General features: G+C 36.5%; 1 protein-coding gene across 1 annotated transcript; it reads right to left on the reverse strand.

The window, feature by feature from the left end:
* Positions 1–400: 400 nt before the first annotated feature.
* Positions 401–1,736, reverse strand: LOC117908365. The gene is made up of 3 exons (XM_034821949.1): positions 1,633–1,736; positions 770–1,187; positions 401–643 (listed from the first exon to the last, which is right to left on the reverse strand). Exons 1-3 carry the CDS (start codon positions 1,734–1,736, stop codon positions 401–403), a joined length of 765 nt encoding a protein of 254 aa, XP_034677840.1.
* Between the last annotated feature and the right edge of the window lie 12,046 nt (positions 1,737–13,782).

A 13,782-nucleotide genomic window follows, 5' to 3' on the forward strand; every position in this document is an offset into this window, starting at 1 on the left:
CAGTCTCCACCCATTTGGTGAAGTAATCAATGGCGACCAAGATAAACTCATGACCACTGGAAGACTTTGGTGAAATCTTCCTAATAATGTCTATACCTCATACTAAAAATGGTCATGGCGAAGTCAGTGCATGTAATTCTGAAGGGGGTATGTGAATAAGGTCCCCATGAATCTGGCACTTAGGACATTTTTGAACAAACTAGCAACAATCTCTCTCCATAGTCAACCAGAAATATCTGGTCCTCATGATCTTACGAGCTAACATATGTCCTCCCATATGTGGTCCACAGACTCCCGCATGAACCTCTCTCATCACTTGATCGGCAGAGGCGCGATCTAAACACAATAGTAACATCCCATTAGCTGATTGTCTGTATAGTGCCTTCCCACATATCACAAATCAGGTGGCTAACTGTCTCAATGCTCTCTTATCCTTGGCCATGGCGACCTCAGGATATATGCCAAGTCTAAGAAACTGATATATGTCATGGTACCAAGGCAAACCATCATCCAACTCTACCTCATCAATCAAACAACAATAGACATGAACTGATCTCGACTCAATCAGTAAAGGGTGAACAATGGTATCAGCAGGAATATCAATCATGGAAGCTAGAGTAGCTAAGGCATCAGCAAATTGGTTCTGTGCTCTAAGCAAATGTGTATAACTCAAATCATCAAATCTCCTAACCAGTAGCTTTAAGTTTGCATGGTAAGGCCTAAGCTTCACATCTCTAGTCTTCTAATGGCCCTGAATCTATCTCAATACCATATGAGAGTCACCAAACACCTCCATTTGTTTAATCCCGAGATCAAGAGCTGTCTCTAATCCCAAGATACAAGTCTCATACTTAACAATATTGTTCGTGGTAGGATGTCGATCAGAGAATGCAATCCGAACTAATCTAGGAATGTAGTCACCAAGAAGGGATATCAACAAAACACATATCCCATATCCAAAATGGTTGGTCGCGCCATCAAAGTATATGTGCCAACCTGATAGACTAGTCATAGTGGCAACATCCTCATCTGGGAAATCATCATCAATAACTTTACCATCCAAAACCGGTAATGAGGCTAAGTGATTCGCAATAATGTTTCCTCGGATAGACTTCTGAGTAACATAATGAATGTCAAACCCAATAAGGAGTACCAACCATCTCATGAGTCGACGGACCAAAGCGGACCTGTCAAACAAATATCTCAAGGGATCTAGACTTGATATCAAGTGCATCGAATACTTTGTCATGTAATGTCTCAGTCTCCGAGTAGCCCAAACCAATGCCAAACAGAAGCACTTAATCATGACATATCTCGTCTCATAATCTAATATCCTCTTACTCAAATAATAAATGGCTTGCTCATTTCCTGAATCATCGAGCTGAGCTAACATGCACCCCAAAAGTTATGTCTGAGACTAACAGGTATAAGAGTAAGTGATGACCTGGTGTATGACGCACTAAGACTGGAGGATTTAACAAGTACTCCCTAATCCTCTCAATGAAAATAATACAGACTCTCACCTTGCCATCCTTTTTGGGAACATGGACAACATTGGCCAGCCACTTGGGATACTCGACCATTGATAAAAATCCCACACTGAGCTGCTTTTGGATCTCCTCCTTCACCTACAAACTCCAGCGAGGGTGCAATCGTCTCAACTTCTGCTTAATCAGCCTGGCATGGGGTAGAAGTGGTATACGATGTTGGACGACAGATGGGTCGAGGCTCGACATGTCCTCATAAGACCAGACTAAAACATCCAAATATGATTTGAGTAACTAGACAAGGTTATCTCTCTCATCTATAGATAAATCCAATCCGATCTTCAGCTCCTTAAGCTGATCTTCTATACCAAAATCAACCATTTTTGTGTCCCCTATAGCAAGTGAAACTCTTTGATCAATGGGGCCCGGATTAGAAGCAGAAGATAAGTCATAATTTGAATCATGTTGTGCAATCTCATCATCTATATCAAATATCTGTGATGTAGGTGAAAATAGTGCATATAAAGTAACATCACAAGAGACAGACAGATACTTGAAAATGCTCAAATCCATAAACGAAGAGTCATAACATCGTCAAAATGGGAGACAAATTCTGATAAAACATCAAATGAAAGAGGTGGGTCCACAAAGTCAGACGCTTTTCCAACTGGGCCAATAGTGCTCTCAAACAAATCATCAACAACTATATCATCCTTTGAAAACTCCATAGCAGAAACAGTTGGATCTCCTCAGCAACCTCGATGGCGGACACCCCAAAGAGATCAAATGGCGAAGCAAACTTAGGTTGGACTATCCTATTAATCTGACTCATACTCATCACTAGCATCTCATCAATGTACCCGTCGTGTGGAACAACTCCATCCACCATGTCCCCAATCTCAGCAAATGTCTCATGCTCATCAACCTCATCTGGGAAATAAAGTGTCATGAGGCTCATACGATCTAGAGATTATGGAGCGGCCAATGCAAACACGGAAGTGCCAGGAGCTCCATCACTCAACCGCAACTGATGGACAAGACATTCAAGCTCAATTTTTTGAACACTGTTGAATCCATCAATAATCCCACCTGAGTGCGTTTGTAGCTCCGGTGCTCTCACAAAGTAGTTCGCCAAGCTCATGTTGTATGGGTGAATAGGATAGTCAAATGGTGTGTGAGTCAATCGGGCTCTCACCATTTCCTTGTGCAATCACGCCATATATAGATAATTGGCCCCAGTAGGAATGAACCTAAGTCCAAATGGTACATCATGATCAATGACAGCTATAAACCCACTGGGCCCATGCTAACGTCGCCCTAATCTCATGCCAGGTAGAAAAGACATGTTTTTCATCATGTCAAGCACCATTATACTACTGTGTTGATCAAATGACATAGCCACAAAGTCCTTACAAAAATCCTCAATCTCCAGAGTCTGCACCTCATCAAACATGAACCCAGTAAAAAGCAAATCATCCTCACTATGACTAATTTGAAGCACTGGCTTGGAAGAAGTAAACATATCTCCAATAGACTGCACCATGACGACCTGGCCATTATGAATGAACTTCACCTTCTGATGAAGGGAAGAAGAAATGGCCCCAACTCTATGGATTTAAGGTCAGCCCAATAACAAGTCAAATGATATAGGAATCCTCAAAACCTGGAATAAAATAGGAAATGTGGTCAGACCTATCAATAGCTCGATCTCCAAAATGCCCATGACCTTCCTCTTAGTTCTATAATATGTTCTAGTTGTTTGAGTTGAGGTACCAAAGTCTGAGGGCGCGTAACCAAGAGCGATGGCAATAGCTAAGGGGTAGACGTTCAGGGTTGAGCCATTGTCCAAAAGGACAAATGAGATTCGGTGGCTTGAACAACCAACTGAGATGTACAGAGGACGTGTATGGTCTGAACCCTCAGGTGGCAAATCATCATCAGAAAATACAATGTAAGTGCCTCTACCAGCCGTCATCATGTGAATCAACCCCTCGGGAGTAGTGGTAGTCTTGAATATGATCTGACTTAAGGCTCGAATCAATGCATCTCTATGAGTGCTAGAAGATGCCAATAAGCTCCAAATAGATATACGAGCCTAGGTGCTCTGCAACTATCCCAGAATCTCATCATCATCTCTCCTAACCTCCTCATTAGAGGCTGCACCCTCTAAGGGTCTAGCAATTATGGGGGGTTGCTATCATACTACCCTACCTCCGCGAATAACATACTGTATATCTGAAGTATGAACATCATCAACATATGGAATATGGACCTCATCAACGTCTGGAATAAAAAAAAAAACGAAGTTTGAACACTATAACATGGAAAAATCAATGGCTCGATTGTAGTCAACTGTACTGATGTCACATTGGGAACCAATCTGAATGGTATGGGCATCCGTGGGCCCAAGGTCACTCCATCTACCTCATAAATCCCATCTACTACTATAGGCTTTAACACTGACTCATCCCAACTCAACATGTGGATATGATCATTAGGCTTAGTGAAATCCATGAAATGTATACCATCGGCTGGTGGAGGGACTGCCTATGAAGTATGAGCTGGAAAAGGGTTAGTGGTTACACTTGGCTGACCCAAGTGAACCAAACCTTGATCTATCAAGTCCTGGATGGCATGCCTCAAAGAAGTGCAATGGTCTATGTCATGCCCTGGACCATGATGGTAAGCACAATGAAGGTCCATCCTGAACTGAAGTGGCATAGGTTGGGGTGGTGGTCTCGGTGCCAATGTAGTCAACAATCCCTCCTCTACAAGCTTCTGGAAAGCTCGACTTAAAGGCATTCCCAATTGGGAAAATTGTTGCATATGTCTCTATGCAAGTGGAGCCCTAGGTTGGGGATAATGAGTGGATGACCTTTATGTGGTCTGAGTAGCATAAACTGGTTGTGGAGCTGAGTGTAGAGATGTGGGAGACATAGGTCTAAAAGGAATAGGTGACCTATACTGCACATGGGGTGATGGTGGATGATAAACTCCAGAAGTCTGCCCAATTGTCTGCTAATATCTAAGGGGCCTTGGTCTAGTGGCACTGACGGCACTAACGTCCCCTAATCTTTGTCCAATAGTTGGTTTCTTCCCCTTCGAGTCTGAAATGGAAGAATCAGGCCACAATCATCTAGCAATACCTTTCTTGATACCATATAATGCTTGCACCAAAGATCCAAAGTCCATATGTGGGAATCCCATTAAATGCCTAGCAAATCGAGGTTGCAAGCTCCTCATAATCATGTTGCTCTAATCCATCTCAGATGTCCTATCAATGATCTGGGCAATCTTCTCCATCCAACGAGAAATGAATGATGTGACTGTCTCGTCGGGCCTCTGCCTCAAGGCCTCCAACTCCCTTCATGAGACATTTATGACAGTGTTAAATGCAAATTTTCGTAGAAACTCATGGGTTAAATCATCCCATGTACGACGATGTGACACATCCAAAAAAGTAAACCAACGCTAGGTCACCCCACTCAAGGACATGGGGAATAGCATAATCATCTGAGCCTCATCCAAATCGTGGGCCCTCATCACAATATTATATAGTCTCAAATGAATGCAGGGGCATCCAATCCCCATGTATTGCTCGATCTTTGGCATCCCGAACTTGGCTGGCAGATTGGCCATTGGTAGTCCGTCAAAATCATCCCATATCATCTCTCCATCTAATACTCTCAACTATCTCATCCTCTGCTCAAGCCTATCTATACGTGCATGGGCAACCTCTGAGGTCGGAACAATCACCATGGAAAGTGGTGGGGCAACCTCAGTCTGACTTTGTAAAGTAAATGGTGTAGGTTGTGGAATTGTCTAACCAAGTGGAGAATGTGGTGGTATCTAAGTGTCCTGTGGAGCCATCTAACTAGGTTGGAGAGATGATGAGATAGTGGGATCATACTGCACACTCTCCTGAACTGGAACCTGTTGGGCCTGTTGCCCATCCATCATCTGACCAAAACTAGCTATGACCTCCTGGATCGAAGCCATAACAGTGGGGAACTGATCAACTCTAACCACGTGCGAATCCATATTGTCTGATCTAATTGGTTTGACACTCTTATCAATCTACCTCCAACTCTGATCTAAGAAACTGAACCCATGTCAAACTTATCAATACTCATACAATAGTGGAAATACTAGATAAGATACGGTATAAGGGAAACTCTACAAGGAATGTCTATCAACTATGCAAAAAAGTAACCTGGAAGTATTCAAACTGATATCCAATTTTGAGTAAATATATAATAGACTACTACGAAGGTAACTAAACCTATCACTACTGACCCAACTTTAAAGGCTCACAGATTCACCCACGTGTGGGAAATGAAATCTTGATTCAAGGATCTAAGGCTCAACCTACAAGGTCAAGATGACTCTAAAAGGAAAATTGTGGACTTTAAAGGATTCCTAGTAGAAGCGATCATACCCTTTAGCGGTACGCAACCCTCTGCACGCCTCTGAAGAGACGAGACGCTTGCATGCAAGGTGGTCATCACTTCTACACATGTACTACCTCAACATCCTATGGGGGTTTCCTGTAGTGAAAGCTCTTGCCATTCTCAGCACTCAGTAGTCAACTAAAGTGCACAGTGAGTGGTGTGGGTGCATCCGAAAAACCTTTGAAGTTAAAGCAGAAAAAAGAAACACACTGGTCACACAAATATCCATGAAACCTAGCTCTAGGCTATACAAGTCTTCAAAGATCGGACTCCAATCAGCATTAATGTGTCAGTCTCCTCCAAAATGTTCCTAAACATTGATATAGCCCATCGCTAGACCCTACTCCTAACCACTAGCTCGGTCAGAGAAACAAACACACACAAGGTCTCACACTTGCAAATGTAAGAACCGAAATGAATGAAATGACCGAAGCTAGAGGATTGGAGGTAAGTGGATAGATGTGCAACCCACACAAACAAGCAACATGCAAACACACAGGAGAAAAGTAGTCATGTAACAAGCAGACAAGCAAAGCGCAAGTCTATCATCCTTGTCACACACAAGCTAAATGAGAATATGAAAATCAAAATGAATAACAACAAGGATAGCATGCTCAAATATGATCGAGATAATATACAAGTAAGATAATCAATACTAAGACAAATAAGAGATACAACAAAGTGAACATACATGTCAAAGTGAGCAGGATAATCATGGCTAGAGCAAAATCAATATGCTAAGACAAGCAAGCGGATCAATCAATATCATCACCATGCCAATGCCCCAAATGGATATAAGGATCAAGCATGGAAAATCATCACATCAAAATCCTCAATTTGCTATGATCACTCAAGCATAAAGAAACACAAAGGGAAGGTATCCATCAACTGGCTAATCAAACGCCACATTTGCCTCATCTTAAGTTCAAGTTTGACCCTCTAAAGTTCCCCAACGGAGTTGCCATTTTATGGACCCCACATTTCTACACGATGCGTTCCCACTCGATGGTGCAGCTCGCTTTTTAATTGATTTGGTGAAAATATGATTTTTAGAAAAGACTTGGAGTCGCCATTTATTTTTGTTTTATTTTTAAAGGGAAAACAAATAAGAAATAAAAACCCTAACTGTGACTCCTTATTTGGAAAATACATATCTGCAAAAATAGAATCTGGATCCGAGGGTTAGGTTACTTATTGGGAAGATACGATAAAGACCATAGCATCCCTCTAAGCCCCTAAAAATGGGTCTCTACTAAATAAGGTGAAGCAAACATGACAATTAACTAGGAAATCAATAGATACTAATGAAATGATCAAATAATAAAATGAATCATGTATGAGAATAAGCAAAGTGGGAGTGAGAGCGTACCTCGATAGCAAGTAATAGTGCGCTATCATGGAAACAATGTTAACTCAAGTATAAAATTATCACATGCATATCAAAGAGCAAGACAAAGATTAAGCAATATTCATTAAGGATAGCAGTTGACAATCAGAAGAGATCATATATAGGGCCCCCACCAAAGCCTAATTTATTTTGCATGAATTAATCCCACAAATTCCATTATTTTGGAATTATGAAAATTGTCTTCATGCTTATTCGAAATCAAGGAAAAGGGAAAATTATTTTAAAATCAAAGAAAATTTGTGAAAGTGCTTACCTGAAAGGAAAGATAGCAAATTTATTTAAAAATGGAATTTTTAGTAACTTAAAACCTTAATGAAGAATGAAAAGTGATAAAATTAAAAAAAAAATATTTGAAAATTGAAGTGGAATTAAAATTATTTGATAAACTAGAGTTTTGAAAATTATATTTTGGAATTGGAGTTTTGGAAATTAAATTTGAAAGAAATTGGAGTTTTAAAATTTTAATTGAGAATTGGAGTTTTGAAAATTAATTTAGAAAGAAAACAGAGTTTTGAAAATTAATTGAAAATTGGAGTTTTAAGAATTAAATTTAAGAATTGGAGTTTTGAAAATTAATTTAGAAAGAAATTGGAATTTTGAAAATTATTTGAAAATTGAAATTTTGAGGATTAAATTCGAAAATTAGAGTTTTGAAGATTAAATTAAGGAATTGAAGTTTTGAAAATTAATTTTAAAAGAAAACGGAGTTTTGAAAATTGGAGTTTTGAAAATTAAATTTGAAAGAAATTGGAGTTTTTAAAATTAATTGAGAATTGGAGTTTTGAAAAAATTAGTTTTAAGAATTGGAGTTTTGGAAATTAAATATGAAAGAAATTGGAGTTTCGAAAATTAAATTTAAGAATGAGAATTTTGGAAATTAAATTTGAAAGAATTGAAATTTTGAGAATTTAAATTTTGAGGATTAAATTTGGAAGATTGGAATTTTGAAAATTATTTGAAAATTGGAGTTTTGGAAAATTTATTTGAAAAACCGAAATTTTAAGAATCATTTAAAAGAGATTTTGCGAAAATCAAACTTTGATTGGTGAGGATAAAGAATAATTTTTCACCATGAGGGTTGTCTTGATTTTTAATCATCTTCCCAATATCAACAGTTTGCATATGCCACAATTGGATCCACACATTGAAGGGTATTATTTCTTCTGAAAAGTTGAAGTGCATCTGCCACTTGTGAAAATTCCCATGCCACTATTGACTTGCTATTCACCATTTGCTTATCGTGCTTCATGTTATTAGTGAGCTACCGGCTCCTGGAAGTGAAGTAATGAAGCTCGACTTCTCCATGAAATGCACCAACTTGCTGCCTAGTTACACCTAGCAATAAGTCACTCATGCAGGACCTCGCTCCACTTCCCAAAGAGCGACAACCCTGAAATCCTTGCAAGCAATCACATTTCCCAGCTTCCTTTCTCACCACATCTAGAACTAAGTTAATTAGCTTCCCCCTCCCCCCTCCTTCTCCCCCCTTTCGTGTAGTGACCTTTAGACATATACGGGTCAAAAGCGAGTCAAAGAGGTGAGTCATCATATGACTCGATCGACCCATGATTCCTAGGACTTTGCTGGAGAAGAACCCAGAGCTGATCTAACATGTGAGCGAAAAAACATATTTGTCGGTGGCAACCGGACCCATCCTTGCAGGGGTGAGTCCGGTAACAAGCAGAGTGAAGCTAGCACTCGAACATGCCATGAGCAAACTCGCATGAATCTCCCTTCTTGTAGTTTCATTCCCGAAACTCTAGGCACTCCGTGCCAGAGTAGTGAAACTTCTGGGGGTCCCTCCGGTGATGGTGAAGATGTGGAACAGGATGATGAAGAATCCGTAGATTAACGGCAGAAGGCGAAGCGAGAGTGTTAGGAAAAAATGTAGTTGGAAGTTGCTCCCAAGAGGATGTAGTTGCAGAAAAGGAAGACTTTGTGGGTGTGGTAGTGTAATTATGTGACTGGGCTTGACTGGTTGTGAATGGAGAGACCTATTTTGAGGGTTTTCGACGAAATTCAATGGCGGGCAGCGGATTCCAGTGAGTGTTGGATTGTGGTGGTGGAGATGAGAGAGAGAGGAAGTGATCGAGCCAGCACAATCACTTGATATTTTGGCATTCTTGGTAGATAATTAACCCATGGCTCTAAAAGCCTTAGAAGAATTCCATGCCGCACAGGGCCACCTTTTGGAGGCCACCATAAACAAAGGAAAAGAAAACAAAGATGGAATCATAGTAAAGACTCCAAATAAATAAATAACAAAAGGAAAACAAGTTGATAACGATATGGAGACTCATTTTCAAGCGACATCCATGGCCAAGGGTGAGTGGAATTGATAGAAATAAAAGACATGATTTTCGGGCATCAAACTCAAATGAAACAGAGACAAAATAATTCTAACAATGCCAAAGCAAAGAAGATGAAACAACTATGACACAGTCAATGCAACTCATAAATCGGTTAAATATGCTCTCTGATTCGCACCTAGGAGTCCTTAATGCTCTACTTCTGCTCCCGGGAACCCCGAAAATCCATCTTACTCTTGTTTTCTCTTATTGATCCCTTTGATATGTAGCTCTCTGTTTTTCTATTAAAAAAAAATGTCATCCCTTCTCTTCCAAGCTCCCCCACTTCCTTTGTTTTCAGACGTCCCCTCTTTCTATCAGCTTCCTCATGCTCTATTTTTCTTTCACTTTCCAGTCTCATCCTCCATCTGTTCCATTGTTCTTGGTTCAGCAAAGATGTCACCACCCTCAACCACAACCATGGCGAGTTGGTGACGTCCTTTTCCATGCGTATCAATCGTGCAGCTTGGCCACTTCATCGAGAGGTCGTCCTCCACTCTTCCAAAAAAAATAAAAATTCAGCTCACTCCCGATAGCCAATGAGGGGTCTACAAATGTTAATAAGTTTTTAATTGATTTTTTTTTAGAATATTTTAAATAATAATTTATTTATATATATGTTGAAAAATTTTGAACAACAATGTTCATGAAATTGTTTTTTCTGAAAACTTTGGTAAACAGGACATCAAGGATATGAAATTTTGAGTGTGTGGACTAATCCTTCATCCTTGGTAAATTAGGTCAAAACATTGAAATGTAATATGATAACCACCAAAATAGAGGATAAATTAGGGTTTATTTGATTCTTTAAAGAAGCAGTTTTTATCTATTCATGCACAATGTCACTTTTTTTTTTTTATTTTATGATTTCTCATTGTTTAGAATGTTATTAAAAAATATACTTGGAAAGTATCTCAAATTTCCTTAAAAATAAATCACTTGGTTTAAAAAATAAAAAATGATTATGGATACAAAATTTGTCAAATATGTTATGAAGTCTGAAAAACCATTTTTTGTTCTATAACATAAAAAATTATTTTTAAAATCAATTATTAAATATGCTCTTTTATATATATAGAGAGAGAGATGGTATTTTATTTAGTTCATAACTTTGTTTCTTTCTTATTAGTTGGAATCAATTTATTTCCTTGGGTTTTATTCATTTCAAGATAACTTTAGACTTTATCTAATTCGTTTTCAGATTTTTTTTTAGGAGTTTTAAAATTGTGATTATTTCTAAATTGGGATTTGATTCTAAAAAGAACTTTTAGAATATTTTAAAATTAAAAGACTCCTATAATTTTAAAAAGAGTTTTATAAATATAAATAGAGATATTCTATTTAAAAGGAATATTGATTTTTCGAGAATATAATCATTTATCAAAAGCTTGATTATTTAATTTTCAAACTTTCAAGATATTGCTTGAGAGTAATTTTTTGTTACAACAAAGATTAGAGATTTCATCACGAAACTTCGATAAGGATTTTAAGGGATCCAATAAAGAGTACAGAGGAGTTGTGTCGGGACGTGAAAAAAAAATGTAGATGTTGACGATATAAGATCTTAGAGAGTAGGTGTATCCGATTAGATAAAACTCTGCATTTTTTTTATTTATATTTAATGGATTATTTAGCGGTAGAGAGACCACCTATAGTTTTTTATACCTAATAAGTTGTTTGCTAGATGATTTTTTCATGCAATATTCTGTGTTTATTTAAGTTATTGATTTTATTTATATTTACATAAGATTTAAAAAAAAAATTAATATAAAAGAGCAAACTTAAATATATAATAAAAATATTAATTTAAGGATTAATTCAAAGACTAGATTAGTTCCATTATATTAAGACTAAACATAAAAAAATTTTAATTAATATATAAGGAGTAATATTAAGAAATGAAAGGTTGACTGTGTTTTGGATTTGGAAGGAAGACGATTTTTGTTCATTGTAAACAAAAATTATATAAAAATTTTATTAGTACCATGTTTTAATATAAAAATATGTAGTATTAAAATAAATATTAACCAAATATTAGCTCATGAAAACCAGTTAACTTAGGAGTATGTGGTGAAACATGTGGCAGTGAAATGTGAGTGGATGGACACTTGTAAAGAGGCTTTCATGCATGCCTACCAAGCTCTAGAGCATTTTCTATTCAAACTTGGCGTTTTTGGTATTTTCTTTCTTGGGGACCAAGGGCTAGGGTTACTTTTCAGTTTCTCACCAAACAAGCAGCCATCAATCACAATCACAACTTTAATTGAGTCCCCTTATTTTATACCTTAATAAGATATTTTCCTCTCATTACCTCGTCACCATTTATCTTATTTTCATTCTTTTATATCTTACAAATAATCCCAATATTTCATTGATCATAATTTTATTCTACAACCCAACCCAATTTAGAATCCGTTTGATACTGATTTTAAAAAACATTTACATTTCCAATATTTCATTACTTTCATTGATCATAATTTTATTCCACAACCCAATTTAGAATACATTTGATACTGATTTTAAAAAACATTTTAACATTTCCAATATTTCATTACTTTCATTGATCATAATTTTATTATACAATTCAATTTAGAATATGTTTGATATTAATTTTTTTTTAAAAAAACATTTTAAACATTTCTAACACTAATTTTTAAATGTTAAAAAATTAAAATATTTTTTAAAATCACTACCCAATAGACTCTTAATGTGACACCATAAACGGTAAATGATTAAAAATATTTTTTTTACACTTCCAATAGCTTATGTTTCCTATTTTTAAAAATAAAATATAACAAATTTTATATTAGCTACAAAAATTCTTACAAACTTATCTTGAAAGAATAATTGCTTTTAAAAATTCTTTAAAATAATAATGATATTAAAAAAAATTTACTACCTCAAAATTTTGAAATCTTAAAAAGTAAATTTTAAGAATATAAGATAACTATAGTATGATTTCATCTCTTCCGATCAAATCATACTATATTTTATATAAGAGTCTTATGAATATCATAAGAAAAGTACTACTATTTTCTATTTTAAAAATAATAAAATGAAAATATATATATATATATATATATATATATATATATATATATATATATATAAAATCAGTGCAAAGGATTTATCAATTTAGTAACCCTTTATAATATTTAACATTCACATTGCCTAATTTAGAATCTTGCATCTATGATTCAGTAGAATACCGAGCTTCTAATACGAATCTTTCAATATGTATGATTAAATGTAGAATATTAAACAAAACATACAAGGAATGAGACATGTGCACATGACATGTGACCACTTTCAGAAATCATAGAAAACCATTTTTGAAATAATTAAATCATCCCTGCTGCACAAATCTAAAACTAGAACCCTATCTGAGTGAAGCAACATTGAATAGTTTCCAATCCATCATTCACCTTTAATATAGAACTGGTCAGCCAAGGGCACTTTGAAAAACAAACAAGGGAAAATGTTAATGAAGACATTGCAGTAATATCTAATCAAATCATAGACATCGCCCATCAAATGACACACAAGAATCTACAGCATCCATCCTGTGCAGGATACATTTATTTTGGAACCTTGACTCATCCTGAGGCTTATACCAATGTCTAACCATCTCTGATTTTACGACCTTATTCTCTATAAAAGCATTACACACTTGAAGCAAAATACAAAAACTATCAACTTATTTTCCATGTTTCCCTTATTTCTAAAAACATTTTAAACAAAAACACCTATACATACTTCGAATGTGTTATAAAAAATCACCATATTCTCACAACAAATTCTTGAAAACTGTCGATAAAAAATTTGTTTGACATGTTTTCCTAAGTTTGAAAACAATCCCCTGTTCTTTAAAAGAGAGAACAGTCTTCAAGAACAGTTTCCAAACAGGCCCGTGAAACATGGCTCGAGCCATCTTAGCTCTCTCCTTTCATCAGAAGTTTAGAAGGCAACAAACTAGGCACATTTCCAACAGGAGGAAAGCAGAGGAGTTGTGTGTTCAATCTACTTGCTTTCAACATGGAAAGGAGCAAGAAGTGTACATTTCTAGCTATAAAATTTACACCATGAGC

This window comes from Vitis riparia, chromosome 19, assembly GCF_004353265.1.
Source record: "Vitis riparia cultivar Riparia Gloire de Montpellier isolate 1030 chromosome 19, EGFV_Vit.rip_1.0, whole genome shotgun sequence".
Taxonomy (NCBI): domain Eukaryota; kingdom Viridiplantae; phylum Streptophyta; class Magnoliopsida; order Vitales; family Vitaceae; genus Vitis; species Vitis riparia.

Bases quoted from the DNA above. Each gene is read 5' to 3' on its own strand.
- LOC117908365 (XM_034821949.1), bottom strand. From the start codon at position 1,736: ATGTCGAGCCTCGACCCATCTGTCGTCCAACATCGTATACCACTTCTA. The intron at 1,188-1,632 runs GTAGGTGAAGGA...TTTGTTTGACAG, and splicing joins TTGCACCCTCGCTGGAGTTT to GTCCGCTTTGGTCCGTCGAC. The intron at 644-769 runs GTATTGAGATAG...CTTAGAGCACAG, and splicing joins TGTTTGGTGACTCTCATATG to AACCAATTTGCTGATGCCTT.